This window comes from Osmia lignaria, chromosome 13, assembly GCF_051020975.1.
Source record: "Osmia lignaria lignaria isolate PbOS001 chromosome 13, iyOsmLign1, whole genome shotgun sequence".
NCBI classification, from domain to species: domain Eukaryota; kingdom Metazoa; phylum Arthropoda; class Insecta; order Hymenoptera; family Megachilidae; genus Osmia; species Osmia lignaria.
The window spans coordinates 5,300,927-5,320,609 of record NC_135044.1 but is presented as its reverse complement, the minus strand read 5'-3'; the positions used below and the strand labels follow the sequence as shown (position 1 = coordinate 5,320,609).

At 40.5% G+C, this 19,683-nt stretch overlaps 1 protein-coding gene across 10 annotated transcripts in view; it reads right to left on the bottom strand.

Moving 5' to 3' along the window:
• Positions 1-19,683, bottom strand: part of NFAT (nuclear factor of activated T cells 3) — a 35,121-nt gene that overhangs the window by 7,588 nt on the left and 7,850 nt on the right. The window contains exons 1-2 of one of the 10 annotated variants that reach the window (XM_076691721.1): positions 16,684-16,702; positions 9,991-10,317 (exon numbers count right to left, since the gene is read on the bottom strand). The exons of 2 other annotated variants lie outside the window; for them this stretch is intronic. In XM_076691721.1, coding sequence (XP_076547836.1) covers positions 9,991-10,135 — 145 coding nt within the window. In that variant the 5' untranslated portion in view covers positions 10,136-10,317; positions 16,684-16,702. Of the gene's footprint in view, positions 1-47; positions 1,952-9,990; positions 10,691-16,683; positions 16,727-19,683 lie in introns of those variants that run through there. 7 more of the 10 variants (XM_034319857.2, XM_034319861.2, XM_034319863.2 and 4 more) reach the window with 7 other exon arrangements.

Below are 19,683 nucleotides of genomic sequence, written 5' to 3'. Positions count from 1 at the left end.
TTAGCCCACGCAGCTGGAGAAAGATGTAGGGTGCAATTTCGCAATACCAACGACGCTTCGAAGCGTTAAAAACGAGTCGATCGAAGATAAATCGACGAAACCTCGGTGGCGTGCGCGCGATACGGAACTGCATCGAGCCAATAATTCAATTCGGACAATGACACGTTCCAAGTCGAAGTTCAAGGCTACCGATTCGAGCTGCACAACAACGCGTGCGTCACCCCGAGATAAAACGGAACCGTCGACGACCTGGTTCGTCATCGTCGAGGTAACTTATATAATAAACTCTCTCGTCCGTGACTGCAACGCTACATAACCAGGAATGATTATCGCGAAATTATTTTTTTTTTTTTTTTTTTCATTGGCACGCGTCTTAATGAAATTGTCAATCCCAAGCTCGAACAATCGTACTTAGAAATTTTCTTTCTTTTCATTATTCGGGCGAACAATTTGCGATAGTATTTTTCTCTCGAATCAGTTGGCGAACGTGTTATTTTGGCCGCAATTCTCAAAACTTTCAGCGCGAACCGCGGTATTTAAATAACCCACGAGCTGGTTGCTCGCAGCCGGGCAGTTTTTAGCCTAAGCGACGCGACGGGACGCGACGCATCGACGACCGGTCGTGATTTTCATTTTTCCGCGCGCGATACAAACACGACGAGCGTCAGACATCGAACCGTGCAAAGTCCAGACGAGATCGACGATTGTTCCTCGCCTACTCTCCTCGGCCAGGGTAAAAACCGACCGACGCGAGTTTATCTCCTGGCTATTAACACGTTGTCTGGCACAATGGAAATAGCTATGTATAGCGCGACCGACTACAATTATAATTATTCGAGATTCGTCTTTTTTTTTCAATTTTAACTATTAGCAGAGAAAATTTTGCAAAATGTAAGGAGATCTGTCTTTACATTGAAACGCAGGTTATTAGGAGCACGAAGGGTTAACAAAAAATGTCTGCTATTATCATAAATTGTTTCTGGAGCCTCTTATTATGTAAATAGACTAACAGAGCAATGAGACATTGCTTTTGACAAACAACCGTGAATCATCGGTGACCGGAGACCCTAGTTATACCCTGACGGACTAACTTAAGGATTAGTCACCTACGAAAGGAACACTTAACCGAAACCCAGGTAGCGGTTATTTTAATTAGAGATCTTTGAAGAAACCATGTTCGCGCCACTTTCGATTTCTTTTACCCTAGTTTCTAAGGAGAATAATCGGGGAAAAGGCAGACGCGAAAAATCGGCGCAAACAACGGTGACGGCGGTCTTCCAATATAGTGTCGAATCGTCTAAAATAAACGCATAAGAGGAGCATAATTATCCGTACAAATAAACTGTGTTCGCGATACAAGCGTGATTCGCGCGGCCACAGATAAAGTAAGGAAAAATGAAGGAAGATGTCCGCGGCAGAAGAGGGAGCTCTCGTTCGGAAAGCAAAGAGTAAACTAGCGAGAAATATCGAGAGACGAAGTGAGAAAGAAAGGAGAGAGGAATATCGATCTATCTATAGAAGCTTCCACTACTGGATGAGATAATTGCGTGGGGGGTGGTTGCAATCGCGTATGCAACTGGTGGTGAGGGGTTCGATCCTCCTCACCCTCCAACCCCCTACAGCTCTTTTCACCCATTCGATGCCAGAGAGCAGGGAGAAAGGGTGGGTAGAACGACGTAATGGACACGTGCACACACGTGTAAGGTGCATCCGTGTGATCGTCGAGGAAAATCACGGGACGATGTCAACGACCCACGTTTGCCAACCAGCCATCTTCAACGTTTTCAACCTCGACGCCGCTTCGTGGCTGCTGCTTCGTTATTTTCCGTTTTTCCTCCACCGGGGTAGAATCGTCGATTTAATTGCACGTATATTTATATTCCATCCGTTTATTCAACATTTCGGACCGAGAGACTAAGAGGAGCGCAGTTTTAGATAAAAACGATGCAACTTGAAGTGATTCAATTATCTCAATTTATTGTTAATCGCATTCCGCGCCAAGATGTATTCATTTATTTAACGTTATGTTAATCTATGATTGTTATTAATGTGCAGTTTGCGTTTCGAATGATTCACACGCTTTGTGCGTATGATTTTTAAATATTTACTTGTTGAAAATAAAAAGGGAAAAGGAATATGAATTTGTTATTGAATAAAAACATTGAACAGAATTTTCACCCGCATTTTCCATTATTAATTATTCGACCGTGTAAAAATCTCGACCCCCATGATACCGAACGAATTGATAAACGTTCGGAGAGCGTGAAAATCGTTATCAGTACCCTCGGACGCAAACAAACGGGGATACAACGGAATCTTCTTCGAGCTCTTTGTCTACGACGGGGCCATCAGGCACGTGAAAAACAACCCCGAGGAGGATCAGAAGCGGCAAGATAGCGAATGTCAAGAGCCTAATGATCGTCGTCGACAATAAAGATAATGAAGAAAGATAATGATCGTGTCGAAAGTCACCCGTTGACACGAGGCAATTGCTGATTCCGCTGTCAAAAATAAATTTTACAGAATCCAGAGTTACACGACGTTGGAAATAACACGAAGGAAAGAAAGGGAGAAGAAAAAAAGTTAACGAATTTCTTCCAACGATCGAAACGATGTTTTTGATCGAGCGACGATCAATTTTTCTGGTCTCCCTTTTTTTTCCTCTCTTCTTTGCGAAACCAGACCTTCGACCGAGCCTCTCTCCTGCACCTCGTGTATTTACGTCTTCGAGCTTACTCGTCCTCGAACTCGTGCAGGCTTCGCGCATTTGCAAGCGTACTACTCCCGATGATAACAGGATCGATAAACATCGTTACTATTACACTGTAAACAGAGCGTCGTCGAATCGCGCGCTAACTATGACGCCTCTCGAGTCTCAAGGATATCGTTACCTGCGCCCGATCGATTCTCTCGATCCTTATCGCGCACGATCGACACGGTTCACCTCCTGCAGAATTAAAAACACCGAGGATCCTGCGAGAATATCCTACTTCTTCATTCGATATTTGGATAGATTTTGGAAGATCACAGGGTTAGAAAATGTCTCGTTAACCGATCGTCTCTGGGGACCAAAGTTGGTCGGACAATCGACAAGATTTTCAGATGAATTTTGTTAAAATTTGGAATAGGGATACTTTTTTTTAGTACGTTTAATATAATCTATCGAATGTTTTATAAAATTATAGATATCCATCTAACAGGTTAATATTCGATTTTACATATGTACCTTTTCAAGTCGAGCAAATGAATAAGTAATTTCGAATAGATAATGAATCATCCATATTAATAGCACGCCAAGTTCTCAGACAGTTTAAATACTGAAGCGAGCTAAATTAGTGTTGCGCGAACTTTTTAGAATATTAAATGCGACAAGGTAGTTATACAACGATAGATACGGTAGTCATAGATTCTATGCTTTGCTAGCTTAATCTCGAGTTAAACAATTCCTTGCTAGATCGTTGCTCTATATAAGCAGCGATACGACGATAAGAGGAACAAGCTTTGTACTTCTCGTCATTCCCTTTTTTCCCCCCCTCTGAAATCAGGAACAGATAACAGCCACCTTCGAGTATCTTCAATACTGATTACTGATATTAATCTATTATTTCTACGATATTTACCTCTTACCGTTTGATGTACTTTAAGTTACCAAATTGTATCAACAAAAATTTTGCTTAGAATCATCATCGTCAAGAAGTAATTTGATTTAATTCAATAATTTTACTATCAAGCAAAATATGATACTTCTCAGGTTAGACTCGTTTCGCTTAGATTAAATTAAATAAGACCCAATTTTCTCTTTCTTGCAATCAGTATCACAAAAAGATGTATATTTCTAGTATACCGAAAGATGGCGTTTAAGGAGAATTTCCTGTCCAACGAGAACTGTAGTTTCCAGTTAAAGAGAGAAAAATTATGAAGCATAAGCCTGAACGGAAGGTACGTTTCTCAACCGTTCTATATTTCCTTATCTCCAAGATTTCGCTACTTTCACCAGAACTTCTGAAATTCGTTCGCTCATTAGCAAGTCCCTTAGGGTGTTCGGTTATCTTATCTATCTAAACGCGGACCAGGGAGAAAGCTTCCGAAAACACTATCCAAGAATACTTGATATATTTTTATATTTCCTTAGCGAAGATATCGCAAAATTCTAAAGGATCCGCGGAGTGCTAAGCTTGTTGAATAAATGTCTGGTGAGAACAGGTATAGCCGGGTGGGTGCTCGATTGCCCGCAGGTTTAAGAACGCGCCTACCACGGATTCTTGCGACAGAAGTCGCATGACACGTTGACAATCCTCCGCGCGCCTAATGACACTGCCGATAGCCTACTTAAGAGGCCGAGATAAGCCCGTAAAATCCGCGAGGTCGTGACTCTCTCTCTGTGCCACGTAGCCTCAGGGGGACAGAAAGGAAACGCGACTTAGAAAACGCGGCTCGGATAAACCTGTAGCCATCTTTCGTATAAAAAATCCGCTCTAAGCATTTCTAAATCGCTATTATTATTAATATCGTGAGAATTCAGATATCGAGAATTCCTGCTGCTCCTCCTACAAGCCTGATCTGATCGCAGATGTACGTCATTCTTTATGTTCATCAAGCGCGACTCTGTTATCTGTGTAAACAAATTTTTCAATTTATGTTTCATTTATTTGGTATAAAACAAGTGCTGCTGAAAGAGGTAGTTACTTGTCTGAAGCGAAGCAAAAAGCAACAGCCCAAACGCGGATAGAATTGTTCTCAAAGATGTAACTCAAATATTCTTTTTTTTATAAAAGGCCAGATATTATATGGGTGTATTATTAATTCCTTCGGCTTGAGAATAATATTTTCGTTCGAAGCGGACCGCTGAAAAATGGAAAAGCTCGAGAGGAAACGGTCGTCTACAGAAACAGCTGTGCAAACACCAACTAGCGGGACTCGGTCGCGAAAAGCAACGCGTTTTCGTTCTAAATCCAGTGAACCAGGAACGAGCGGCGACGAGAGATAACTCGTTTGAAGCATTAGAAACGCGTGGATTCAGTTTGTCGCGCGATTACGAAAGCCTCCCACAGAGAGTTTCTACATTTTTATAACGATCTCGTGTGCCGTTCGCGCGAACATAACCGATTTTCGCTATTCCACCTCCAACGTGGCGATCGTCCATTGCTACACGATCGTTGATCGATCGCTTCGAATACACCGGAGAAAGTTTCAAATTCGATTCGATTCTTAAATGCAATTACGTTGCACGAATTACTTGAAAATTTGTAACTGAAAATATTTATCGCTGATTACTTACACGTTGAAAGACTCGTCGGGAGGCGAGGATATTTCAAGTGTTTCTCAAGGGTTTTAAAAGTTTCAGTACTTTTCGAATCTTCGATAATTTCAATAATCGAAATATTTATCAAAGTGAAATTGAAATGTGTTTGAATGATTCGAAAAGCGGCGAGATAAAGTATCGAACATTCATCACTAGCTACGATTAGATCGGTCGAATACTTTTAACAGAAAATTAGGCGATAACCGTACGAGAAAGCAAGTCGCTTGGCTAATAACCTCTGACTTTTCTGCGATTCGACTAGCTCGTCCTCTTTATCCTTTTAATCACGACCAGACTCGTTTCATTGACACTGAATATAATTCGTCGGGCAAAGAGATGGGAAAAAGAAGAAAAAAAGAATAGTGAAAATCCTCGAGATCCGCGAGAGAGAAATGCGATTTCTCATCAGCACAACAGGGGAATTAACATTTTAGTAAATAAATATTAACTCGTTATCACGGTTGGCTCCCCGGTTATCAAGATTTGTTGTCTGCTCGCTTTGGTACACACACTCGGTGCGAAGTTTTCGCGCGTTTTATCGGCATCCTCTCCGTGTACAATCGAGTGAGTCAACGTACCTTTTAATCAGATCACCGTTTTACAACTCGACGAACCCTGATGACCGGGAATGGAGAACGGTAGTCGGCGACGGGACCACGTTACAAGTCGATTTTATTTACGTAACGATGAAACGAAACGAAACGATCAACACACACCCGCCTCGTTATCGATAATTCCGCGCGAACGATTAGTCGCGAGACGAACACCGACGCGTATTCCTCTCCCGAGTTGAAACGCAAAAACAACGACCGACTGATAAAACGAGACCGGCGACGCGTGTGCTTACTTGCGGAGGACGTCGTAATCGTGACGTTTTTACATTTCAACGATCGCTACGTCGATTCGTCAAAATAAATGAAAACGAAAACTTCGGTTAATCAGCGGATATCGGATTAAGATTGCGGCATTACGATTTTGTAATTTTACGAAATTTCATCCAATTTCCTTTATTAACTGCCCCGTCAACCGTGGATTCTACAGGAATCCATCGTTTGTATCAGAGATTCTTTTACGAATACCTGATATTTCAAACGATGAATTACGAAACTTTCAGGCGTGCCAATTAACGTGTTAATAAAAAAGATGCATAATTATTTTCTCATCACCCAGTACATGTATTTCGCTCGAAAATATTCAAAGGAGCTTCGAATCCACTGTCGAGCCTTTCAGCAAAAAGCCTTCGCCACGTACGAACGAGCTCTAATTGCGTGCAAACAAAAGTCCGTTTCTTTCGTCGACAGCCGTGGTGGAGCACGATTCGTTCGCATAAATGGCAAACGAAAGAATCGCTTTCGTCGATGCCGTTTCAACGAATCCGCTCGACGAAGCTGGCCAATTTCTATCTTTATGTTTTCCTCTCTGGTTTAATCGGATTCTGGTCGTGTCGCCAGTTGTATCAACTGTGTACTGTTAGTCGAGCGTACGTGCGAGCTGTATATATTACTCGACAATGTGTACATGCGCATTATTAATGAACGCCGCTTTATTCGTAGAGCTGTCGCGGTCGCGCGAACCAAAAAGCACATGTTCGAAACACGTGCGCGCGGACGCTCGTGGCGCGAGATCTCGTCACGCGACGCGCTTATGAAACAAGCCTAATTCGCCAGCAAATCGGTCTCCGTTTGCCACTATCAAAAATTTCGGCGAACTTATCTTTGTAGTTGAGCTAAGTTTCATCGACGTACAGTTCTTGCTCGTCGAATTGAGCGCAAAACTTTTGGAACTTCGATTCGTACCTATTACGTGTCTTTTAGTTGAAAAAAAAAGAAGAAATCATTATAAATCTGATTTCTTAAGACAATCGAGTATGACCATGTACTTCTTGTAAAGATATTGATAATATCAAACGGTACTTAGAAAATAGTCAGAGTGATAAGATCGTGTTAAAAGTCGCTTGTAATCGAAAAGTAGCACGTAAAAAAATGATAAAGTAGGAAAAGGAGTTTATTTTCAAAGGAGTTCCATAAAGGATATTCGTTTGCGAAGAAAGATTTCGGACTTCCCGAAATTGCGAAACAATTTCCGTTGGATGAAAGCTGGAAGAGAAAATCGATCTATTATTAACCGTGCTCGCTGATATCGAGAACGTGACCCGAAATAACCCCGCGTAGAATTGCAATTTAACGCAACCGTTATCGAGTCAATAAGTTTCTATTTGTCGCGCGGCGATCGCGCTTCCATAAATTTGCGCTGTCTTTTGAAACCACGCCTTGAAAGGTTCGACCTAATCGTATTGCGAGACGATGGAAATTATTTGGAATAATTTATTTCCTATCGGAGCCACGATTCCCTCAAAACGTTTTGTTATTCCGCGTATCGTATAATACAGTGTACTTACAGAAAATGCAGGTACTATGAATTATTTAAACGAAGAATGCAAGTTACGCGATTGAAACGTTCGATTTCCACGCAGAAGCTCGACAAACGTTCCCGGAAGCGTTTAACATTGACGAAGAAAATCCTTGAAACGCTTTCGATTCAAACGAATTCGCGGTTCGAGCCGAACGACGCTCGCGCGCCCGAACGTAGCCGAAAACGGCCGACACCGAGCGCTAAGAAACACCGCGATTTTCAAACGCTTCTTGGAAACATCTCACGGTCGCATTAATTGCATTCTTCGTATCCATTGTGATCATTTAAGATTACCGGAAAAGTGATCGTCGTATTAATTACATGATTTAATTAAATTCTTTACGAGTCCATCTTCCAGAAATATTGAAATATACAATAGGCATCATCATTGAAATCAGAAAACCTTGTAAATAGTCTTTTGATTAAAAAATAACATTTTTAACGTCGTTAATAATGGTATCATTATACAATAAGTGCTGGTATATAGGAAATGTATTATTACGTAAAGAAAAGAGATATTTTCACGCCTCTATGTATAATAATAGGTATTTGTAGTTAACAGATTTTTTAATTAAAGCGACGATACGCAAAATGCATATTACTTGTAATGAAATGAAATAAAATGCTAGACTCGAGTTAAATATAGTATCCAGAATAAAAGAATATACTAAATACAGTGACGCGAAAGAGTAATTCTAATCAATTCGTTATTGCAACAAAGTTTGTCAATGCAACGGTACCCTCTACCTGACCTGTGTAACGATTCATGAAATGTGCTCCTTGGACGTTGCGTTCTACGCTAATTTTTGGATAATTTTACCGTCGAGTCACTTTAACCTGCGAATGTGAACGCGTAGTATCAACGGGAAATTGATTCACCGAAAGGTCAGACCTGCATTGACTGAAATAAAAAACAAATAAAAAAAGATCCTCTAAAAAACTAGCTCTCAAGTATTCACTTTTGATATTTAATAGAAAAATAATAAAAATAAATTATATAAAAAAAATTATATTAGTCTACACATTTTTTTTTCATTTCAACGCTTTTAAATGCGACGATACCCATAGTTTGATGATGCATCAATTTCACGCCGATCTGTCATTCATTTTCTGGGAAATCAACGTACCTACTCGATTGTAATCATTCAGAGACGAACAAGTTAAAATAGTTACATGCACGGATAGTAGTCGTGATTGGGTTCCAAGTCTGCGACCGCTAAGATGGCATTTCGCTTCATTAATTTTTGATTTTCCTAATAAAAGATAACAGAGTTTCCTGATATATAGGGCCCTGTATGTATACATAATACAAGATTTGCGGCAGTTTTCTCCCGCGAGTCGATTTCACTCGCAAGATGAAATGAATCACGCGTTTCGACGCGCAAATAAAAGTTGCACAAATGGAGCGGTCGTAATCTCGAGAAGGGCGAACGAAAGAATGAGCCACGATGATACAGGAAAGAGAGGAGAACCGTCCTCGAAAGGTTATCATCGGGGAAACGGGAGCGTTCATTTTCCCGGGTGTTGGGAGCTAACGAAATAACATGAAGAAATATTTCTCTGACAATGATATCGAAATAACGATTGATAAACGCGGAAAAACAGACGTGGAAATACATCGACCCCTTTTTCCATGGTTAAATGAAGGAGAAAAAAAATCATTCGGCTGGTTATTGGGTGCTCTAAATTTAGGATTATTCGTTTATCTCGAATTTTATAAATAAATTTTTCTGATTAATTAGAAAGGAGATTATTTTATAAAGTACCATACTTTTTAATTTATAAAAAAGGATAGGAAAGAAACCGGTGTCCCACGTGTTTAAAAGTGAAAGCGATCAAATAAAAATGCAAAAATTGCTAAGCTATAAAATCTCTTGGTATTTCATTAATTCCCCGATCAATCACTCCGAAATGAAAAAGAAAGAAACATTCAAAATTCGATGACAGTATGGTTATCTTTTATCCAATCATCTTACGTAATGCTATAATATTAAAAACGTATTGTTGTTTGTAGGAAGCGAACAGCTTCTCTTCGGGTTTCTTGAACTTCGAGATAAATAGAAAGAAAAGCAAAGTTTAAATTTCAAAATTAATTCTCGTTCGAGCCTTCCAATTAATCTATCTTTCATCTAATTCATTCTATCCTATCCGAGGATTTCTTTTCTCTTTATTTATTATATTTTCATGTCCAACGAACGATCAGTAACAAGCGATTACAGTCAACTTTAGCGCACAGTGACCGTTTAGCGAATGGTTAAATTTGAATGAAAAGTTACCGTGTCGATATGGCTCATCGGTCAGCGCGTTTCCGGTGCATCGAAGCTGCAGAAGCATTTGAAAATGCTCGTGGCCCGGTTCCGCCAAGCTACCGTAGCTGGTCCTCCTAAGTTCCTGCCGCCTTTTCTCAAGGTCGGGTGCCATTAGGTCCCCAAGGACCGTTGGCCCAAAACAATCCTCTTCCCTCCTTTTTTTCTTTTCACCAATTCACGACGATAGAAAGGATCGATCCGTACACGCTTTCACTTCCTGTTCCTTGCGAACAAGTTCCATGTCAGGTCGAACGATCCACGTGGTATCTCCTCGACGATACACCACGATCATCCCTTAAATCGTACGATAAAAAAAACTTTCTCTTTGGTTCCTCCTCGGCGTTTCTCTCGCGGTTACAAAATAATCGACTCGAGTTTATTGTTTCGATAAGACCGTAAAAAAGAACGTATCAAAAAAATAAATAGTGTTCAAAAGGGAACACGTATCGTGTATACGTTTTGTCAGGAACACATCACCATAAACGATGCTCTTTTTTTCTCTCGTTTTTTTTTAAGGAACAATCGGTAGACACACGAAGTAATTGACGCACCGGTTGAAACGCATCGCGCGATCGCGACGAGTGTCAAACGCGAACTGGCGTTCCTCGTCTTCGTCGCCGATCGGCCAAACCCGGCATGCTTTGAATAACGAGTAAATAAGCCCCCACCATGAGACGGTCACGCAACACGTTTTATACGCTCCTGCATCCCCGACCGGGTCGGATATAACCGAGGAGGAAGGTGACCAATCAGCAGCCGCTAATTACACCGACCAGGGCTATCTATCGCATCTCACGAGCACGCTACTCGCTTGTTTGCCTCGACTGCTCTCCTTGCACACGTTCCCGCCACAATTTTTCTCGCTTCACTTCAAATTTTAATAATAATTCGAATTATCTACGCTTCTTATCGCGTAGTCGTATCGTTTCACTATTTAAACATTTCGGAGCTTTCAGAGGTTGAAGAATTTTTGGAATTTTTACAGCTCTGAAAATTTTATGAATCTCAGACTTTTACAATGATTCGACACTTGCAATCCTTTGAAAATATAATTATCAGAAGCAACAAGTATGCTCGATGAAACGTGGCCGCTCCAGTTAGCGATCCCCGAACAAGAGTTTCGCCGAAAATTCGCTCCGATTCGACTGTTTGCTCGAAAGAATAACTGTACAAACTAATTCTCGTCCAAATAATTGCGAACGCTACCGTGTTAACCCTCGAACGAAAAACAGAGGCAGGATCGTAATTACTCCACATTTTGCACGCTTCTAATTGCTTGTACAGCGATCGAACTTTTTACATCAGTTCTTCAATTTACAACAGTGCAAAAAGCAAATACAAGGACACGTGTTAACCAGGTCCGCCTCGGTACACGTGCACTGGACAAATTTAAAAAATACATAGAATTTCGTTAACTTTCGGGACTATGATCTTCAATATACGAGAGAGACAAATAAACTCGAATATCCGGAAAAACTAGATTCACCGGTGATTTCAGGACCCTGACGAGGTCGTAAAGCGACACAATGATGTCCTTTCCATAACACGCGTTCATCCAGACGATCGTTCTTCCTTTTTCCATCCTCGCGGTATCCCTATCGACCTTTTCCCTGTTCCGGTTGATGTACACCGGCGACACTATTGATTTGCAATAAAATTTCGAATCAGGATGAAACAGAATACGAGAACGAATACCTTGCATCGGAGTGAGAAAATTTAATAGACGCATCATGGAGGCTCGTGAAAATCAAATATTTTCAAGAAAGATATAAATGAATAACGGGCTAGGAGTACACTTGCGATCAAATCAAGTTTCCCCAGGGAGGATGATCTGCCTGGGTCTCGTCCTTCACCCTCGGCGTCCCCGAGGTGAATGACGATGCGCGGGTAGAGGCCCCATATATATAAGTGTTTGGCGGCCCACCACCCGCGTACGAACGTTTACGCGGGAAAATTTGAACGAACATTTATTTTTGTTACTCGTACTTCCCAGTTATACGCTAAATTTTTTATAATATTTCATAATCGAAAGTTACATTATTTTGTTTCAAAATCATTTTTAATACTAATTTCGTTAAAATTAAGATTTTGAGAACTGCTGATTCGATCGCAAACAGACAAAGGGTGAAAGTTTTCGGTTCCCGCTTGATATAAGGATTCTCCTATTTCACGCTTTTTCGTCTCTCTACATAATCCGATATGGTGGCAAATTCGAAAACCTCGATCTCGATTAATTAGCAACGAAGGTTAACACTTGTTCAGCTGCTCGGAGCGTAACGCCTTTACATAAATTAACGTAATCTACGATACGATCGTACAGAGAGCACCGTTCTTCGGTATATGATTGAAAAACCTCTTAACGCGAACATTGGTTTTCCTTTTTTTTTGTAAGAATCGTTCCTCTGTCGATAATCAATAACGAGGCTGTCATTAAGCACCAATAAAGACACTTAACTGTTAAATGATTACGAAAGAAAGAAAAGATTATTTAACGAGCCGCGATTAAACGATTAATATTTTACGACTGAAGCGAACTAATTTAACGGAAGGCACACTTAGCTGTTATCGAACAAATACGAAATTAACGAAACTAACGGTGATTGTAGGGCAAGAGAAAAAGAAAAACGAATTCGAACGAATTAAACGGTTTGTACTCGAGCATAACGAAAATACGTTGACATCGAGCGTTATCGGGGTTGAACTTTATTATTTCAATCTCGTCGAACGACGAACGATAATCATGGTCACATCCAAAATAGATTAAAAGATGAAAAAATTGACCCTGTAGACGGGTGATCTACCTTTAACAGAATTCGTAAGAAATCTCGGTTATTTCGTCAGAAAGTTTCCCTATGAAATGTATGGGAAAAATAAATGATTGAAATAAAAATTGCTGAAATTTGTAGGGAAAAAACGATAAGGAAATGGTGGATTGTTAATAATGGTGAGTAAACAAATTTCAAACGATGCCCATCTGAAAGCAATGATCGGGAACTCGTGACCCTAGCGACATTAAGGTCGACCTAATCGAGTCAGCACACTCGGCTCGCGCTAACGAGTCGCGTATCTCTCTCGCTCTATATGTAGTATTTTTTTCTTTTGCTCTTTTTCTCGTCGAACAGCCGCCAATCGTCGCGAATGCTTCCGAACCCGATGTAGCCATTTCCTTATCATCGCATCCAGGCTAATATCTAAAGGCGGACACACAGCCGACCGCGGTTGCAACCAATACGCGACGCGATCCGTCGAACGCGCCGCGGAAGCGCGGGAAGATGTTTGCGAGTTCAGAGCATCGATGAGTCTGTGTAGATGAGAATTTTGCAAATTTTAGAATTTTTAGGATTTCGAGCCGAAGACTTTGAGATTTGAAAGCTTCAAAGGTTGAGAATTATGAAATTTGGGAGCTTTGAAAATTGTGAGCTTTGAGAGTTAAGAATTTTGATAATTTAGAGCTTCGAGATTTGGGAATTTTGAAAATTAATAGTTTTGGAATTTGAGAGCTTTGAAAATTTAAAGCTTGACACATGAGGGCTTCGAGATTCGGAAATTTCAAAAGTTGAGAGCTTCATGATTTGACAACTTTAAGAGCCTTAAGAGGTTTTACTGTGTAACATGTTACTATCTCGCACATGTATTCTAATATGTAAACAATTTTATAGAGCTCGTTATCTCTCAAACATACCAGAGATCATCTACGACCTTTTAATTTCACAAGAATCAAATACGACGGCTCCAAATAATTTCGCTTTCAAAACTATGCGATACACGCGACGATCCTAATAAAGGCACATTCACGGAGATAGTGATAAAATGACGTTATCATTTCTGTTTCGTAATCGCCGACAGATCGGCGCTCTTCCTCTTCTTTACTTTTTGCCTCGACCACATAAATACTGAGATTCTAATTTCGTTGCGATGTACTCGCGGCTCGAATCGATTGCACTGAATCCACATGAATCATGTCAACGTGGTGCTCGTCGATCATACGTTTTCTTATGAATCGAAGAACAACAAAAATACACAAAAATCATCGAATCAGGAAAAAAGCTTAATATACATATATATGTTCATCGATAATCTATCACATGATCGTTATAGGTAGATTTCGTCCATCGATAGATCTCTGTTTCTGCGTGAACAACAACGAGAGCAAATTAATTCGAAGAAGATAAAGTGCTGGACACGTGCGATAAATAGATTCGGATCGTGGTCTTAAGTATCCATTACGAAGGCTAAAGAAAGCTTGAATATTCACGTCGCTCGACAACAGCCATGATTCAACGGATATAAAATAATGTTATCGGCCGTCTATAATATAGTAACGTGTACGCGTGAAAGTGACAGATAAAGCTAAAAATGAACAATTATAGAGACAAACGACGTTAATTACGCATAAGATACCATCGCTTCCTCGTTTTTATTTGTATCTACGTTACTCGATTTATTTCCAGGAAGATGGATATATCTCGTACATCTTTGTGTAAGATCAGTTCCTCATTCAAAGGGAATATTAATTCTACAATTGTTAGGTGTGCAATAGGTACCGGAAACGGAAGCTACCCTAAGGGAAAATAGGGATGTAAAGAGGAGATCCCATATTAAGCGTCTGCCTTCCTTAATTCGAAATTTAAATTTAAATATTTCCCCGATCAATTATCATGATTTTTAAGAAATAATTCTTTAATTAAAATAAACAGGCATCGAACTAATTTATACGTCTAATAATTTCAACATGCAAATTGTTATGTATTAGAAGTAAAACATGATATATCCTAACGATCAACAGCTGATTACTAGCCGGCTTTTCATTGGCAGGGATCACCGACCGGATGTAATCAGCTTTCCTCACTCGCTCGGCGACTAAAGAAGCTTTTAACCTGCGTGTAAGTCTGAATATCGATTGAAAATACCAGACCGCAGCATATGTATAGAAATTAACTCTCCTCTTGTTGAAACAATTACTGTTTCACACATAACACTTTGATAGTCGGTGTCCATTTGGGGTAATCGCGTAGAGGCTAAGGTGGGCCTGACACCCAAAAATACCCTTAGCTGAAGTAAATAAAAAATTATTAAAATTAGACAATGTTAGAAACTTTTAATAAAACTAGTGAACCTGGTCCAATCCAAACTGAAAGTCGTAGATTACAAAAATCTCTGTGTCACGTACATATTCATAACTTTAGGTAAGTACGTTCTCTTGTATTCTGCTAGTCTAATTTTACGTAACGATAACGTTCTAATATCTTTCAATTTCGTAACGATGAATCTAACTTCTCTCGTTGGAAAATCATAGAACCAGCTCTGAATCATTGTGATAACATAATTCATTATTCCTCGGAAACAGAAGAGCATCAATGGTTGCCTAGTCCAATTATTAACACTTTCAGCAAGGATGAATTTCGAGCTTGATGAACCGACATCGTTCGAAGTCTGAATAGGACATGTTTCAACAGGTGTTGGATTCATTTGGCTGGCTCGAAACGAATATACGTGATTATGGAGACACGGCGAATGACAACCGTAGAAACACGTTCCTCGAGGAAGCACAACGACGACAGACGCGATTAGATAATCGTTGACTGACGCGATCAATTAACGCGTGCACACACGACGTGGCATAATTTCTGGTCGCGATCGTGTGACGTCTTAGCAACGACAGAGACTCGGCTTATCAATGCTCTGCATTGAAGAACAATCGAGCTTTAATCGGATGTTCTGCAAGTGGATCGAGGAAAACTCGAAAAGGAACAGAAGGCACGTACGTGTATATGTGTACCCAGCTGCGACCGTATTGTTTCGTTTAATCTATTTTCAATTGACGTTTATCCGCGTATTGAACAACCTTATCTGTCCTAGCCACTGTTTTTAGCTGTTTCGAGGCGCGATACTAGCGTAGAAACGGGAATGATTTTGTTACGTTCCTCCTTATTTCATTTTTAATCCCTATGGAGAATTAGAAGTAATTAAATTTAACATGTTGCATCACGATTTACCTTATGACAGGATGCTCCATCTAATTCGGTCAAATTATTATATTTCACAAAGGAAATTAGACTACGGAGAAAGCCACCCCAAGATCGTAAAAATAATAGAGATTTCTAGGAGCACGTTTCGTCTCGGAGATGAATCTAACAATAAGTTCAATAGAAATGAAAATTATTTTAAACGACAACAAATAGATAAAAAATGTTGCATAACTTGGCACGGATTACTGTAATAAAAGCGTCTTAAAAATAAAATGCACGGTATCTTGAAATAAACTTGGAGATTAATTTCACAGATTAATTTCCCCTACCGTTCCTCGATAATCTATAGACGTTCAAAGATATGCATAGTTTCTTTAGGCCGTTTCGACCGATCTGGATATGTCAAATCATCAGTCCGGTATAGAAATAGAAAAGAAGAAAAAAGGAAACCGTGATCGAAACACGTAATAGTGCAACTATTAACACAAAGAGTGAGTCAGCAGACGATGCGATAGAGTCCAACGTGCACGAGGGACGCCGACGTCGCGGAGTGTTTGTCCGTCTCGACGCCGAGTTCGTGCCTTCAATAATCGTAAATAATTGTTTTCAGATAGGACGTTATTTGCGGCGCAACTTTGACTTCGCGAAACCGCAATTGCTCCCATTGCTCCCATTTAGTCAATGTACATACACGAGAGGAAAGCTCCGGAAGACTCCATCCCCTACATCGCCGCTTTCCCTAGGGAAGCCTACCATGTTCTGCAGTGTACGTTGGCTGCAATTTAGGTTTCTCTCGGTTGTAAAGAAGAGTGGATGTTCATTCTGGGTTAGGCTCTGCCTAGGTTCTCCGAAAGTCAAAGGCAAATGGCGGAGAGTTGCTCCTCCTTAAACATAACTTCAATAAAGAGTAGCCTTCGTTGCCCTAGAGTGTACGATAAGGTGTAACATAGGTTTCCTTTGACAGTATTTTGCATTTAATTATTGTTGTTGTTGTTATTATTATTATTATTATTCCAACCATTGAACTACTAATTAGATAATTATATTGAATGATAATAAATTTATTTGAAAGTATTTGTTTATTTTTATCTATTCCTAATCGGATTAGAAAATTTTCTAATAGATCATGATAGCGCTACAATATTTTTCTTGTGTCCCATTCTGCCGAAATAATACCCAACATAGACCCTGCTGCATGTGGAAAACGAAGACGAACAAGGATAATTTTTAGATTTTTCCTTTACGCTTCCCTTATCGAAAGGAAGTCTAGGCTGCACGCGACTATACAGTCATCGTCTCGTTGATCCCGGCGCGAGCAAGTCGCCGAATAAGAGACGAATCATACGTATACAGAGACAGAGAAAGAGAGGCAACGATGATAAATAAACGCGACGGGTCATCGTCCAGCGGGAGACGAGATTCATGTTCAACGAGCCGAACGAGACTGCCGATCGTTCCTCTTCGAGCACACTCACGCGCGAAATCTGTCGATCGTACTGGCGTCAATGCAACCCCTTTGAATCTACGGCTTCGTTCTCGAATCGAGCTCGCTTTACGATTCCAGAAGATTCATCGATGCTCTTTTGTTTCGCACCAATCAGTCGAAGGTTCCTCGTATTTTCAATATTTACACAACCTTCGATCGACAGGGTGAGTCGATGATGATCGATAATGTAAATAACAGTGTGCACTTTAACCGAGTGTACATTGTACACTATTATTTACAGATTTCTGTTTATTTGTTAGCTATACTTGTTAAAAGATCCTGAGTCCTAAGGAAATCTTAAGAATCCAAGAAGATTCTAGAAAGATTCTATGAAGATCTAAAGAGAATCTAGGGAAATCCTAGTGAAAACCTAAGGGGATCCTACGGGGAACATAGGCAGGACTTAGGAAGGACCTAAACTTTAAGTCCTTAGGAGAGTTCGATTTGAAACTTAAAAACTCTTGCTATACTTCTTCTAAACTAACAGAAGTCTAAATTGCAGTTAAGCGTACATGCTTTCGGTATATCGAATAATCGATAATAAAGCAACGCAGCAAGAGTCCTCGTATCATCTTGGTTTAACACGACACATCACGACTATCCAGAATTCGTCATCGATTCTTCGCCATCTCTGCGTCATCATCGTTTCACTGTTTACGCAGTCTGCTTCGCTGGATCGTTCGTAGCTAACGATAGGGTGGCTCGTGAAATCGTCCATGCGAGACTGTTTGGCCTGTAGACAATCGTTATCAACGCTGCTGGCAATAAATCGCTTTCGCGACGATAATACCGTGCATTCTTTCGCAAATTCAACTGGCTGATCCAATTGAGAGAATGCCCCTTACCGAGCATCGCGGTGAATTCTGATCGATCAGCCGCGGGGGAACAATAACCGAGGATCGTTCTCTAGCAGAATTATTACAGGTCATTCGCTCAGCCTCCGCGATTGGGACGAGCATTAAATAGTTGCGCTTTTCTCCAGCCACTCTCGACCATTTATCGATAGGTGGACGGCCTGTTATCGTGCCGTGGTTCTCATTGTCGTACGCTCGTTAACGCGCAAGCCACGATAAGAAGAACAATGATCCGTAAAAAAAATAACCGACGATATTTAGCTCTCCATCGTATCGGGAGAATCCTTGACGAGTGCTAAAATTAGGTACTCCCGTTGAATCGGGCAACTGACCCATAAGGTCGCGGATGACTTTTCTCCCCTTCCATCCCTTCCTTCGCTACTTTTTCTCTCGCTTTTCTCTTTTTCTTCTACCTCCTTTCCCTGATCACGAACGACCCTCGTTCGTTCGAGAAAGTACGGGGGGTTGATTTTAAACGGGCGACGGATCTTCGTGGAAATTCGTGTATCGTCCAGATACGGTGGTAACGAGGGAGCAAATGACGGTTCCTTATCCCGACGATCGAGTATCGTTTCATGTAACATCACCCGCCACGTTTGTACAAGTTATCGGCGAAACGAGACGGTGTAAATAGGGATTAACGGTCGTGAACAGAAGTCACGCGTGTGACTAAAAAATCATCAGTATCATCATTAGTATTAGTTATTATCCGACGACCTTCTTTTCGTACGAATCACTTTTGCTTCTGGTATATGTTTAAAGTAGTCCTTCTTATTTTTCATTGGTCTAAATAATGGTAAAAATAAATTAGCAAGTATAATTCTTCTCGTCTGATTTATCAGCGTTTCGTAGCCAACAGCCCGGGGATATACAAACGCGTGTCGATCTAAAATTTATTAGATAATTTACCCCGTCTGTCGATCAAACAAAACGCGCGGCGTGTAATTCGAAAACGATGTAAAAGATAAAAACTAACTCTGATCAAACCTTCCAACTTTCGATATTCGAAATGAAAGAAGAAAAAAAAAACTCGCGTAGAAATAACCAGCGGCGAACAAACTTTGATACAACGATCCACCATCGAGATACTCCCGGTTTCACGAAATCATTGACCTACTAACAGCTTTTCACATGGAAATAACGTGTCGCTTTCGTGGCTTCCAGTACTCGTATAAGCATAATAACGTGTACAGCTTGTGAATGAAATGATACAAACGAACGCGTTATCCTATCCAGAGAATCGTAACGATTTTACTGCTCGTTATTCCTCGGCTTTTTACTACCATCGTTTCCTTCTTCCTTTTCGTTTCATAGTAGTTACGAAAGCGTACAAAACGATCGTATCACATGG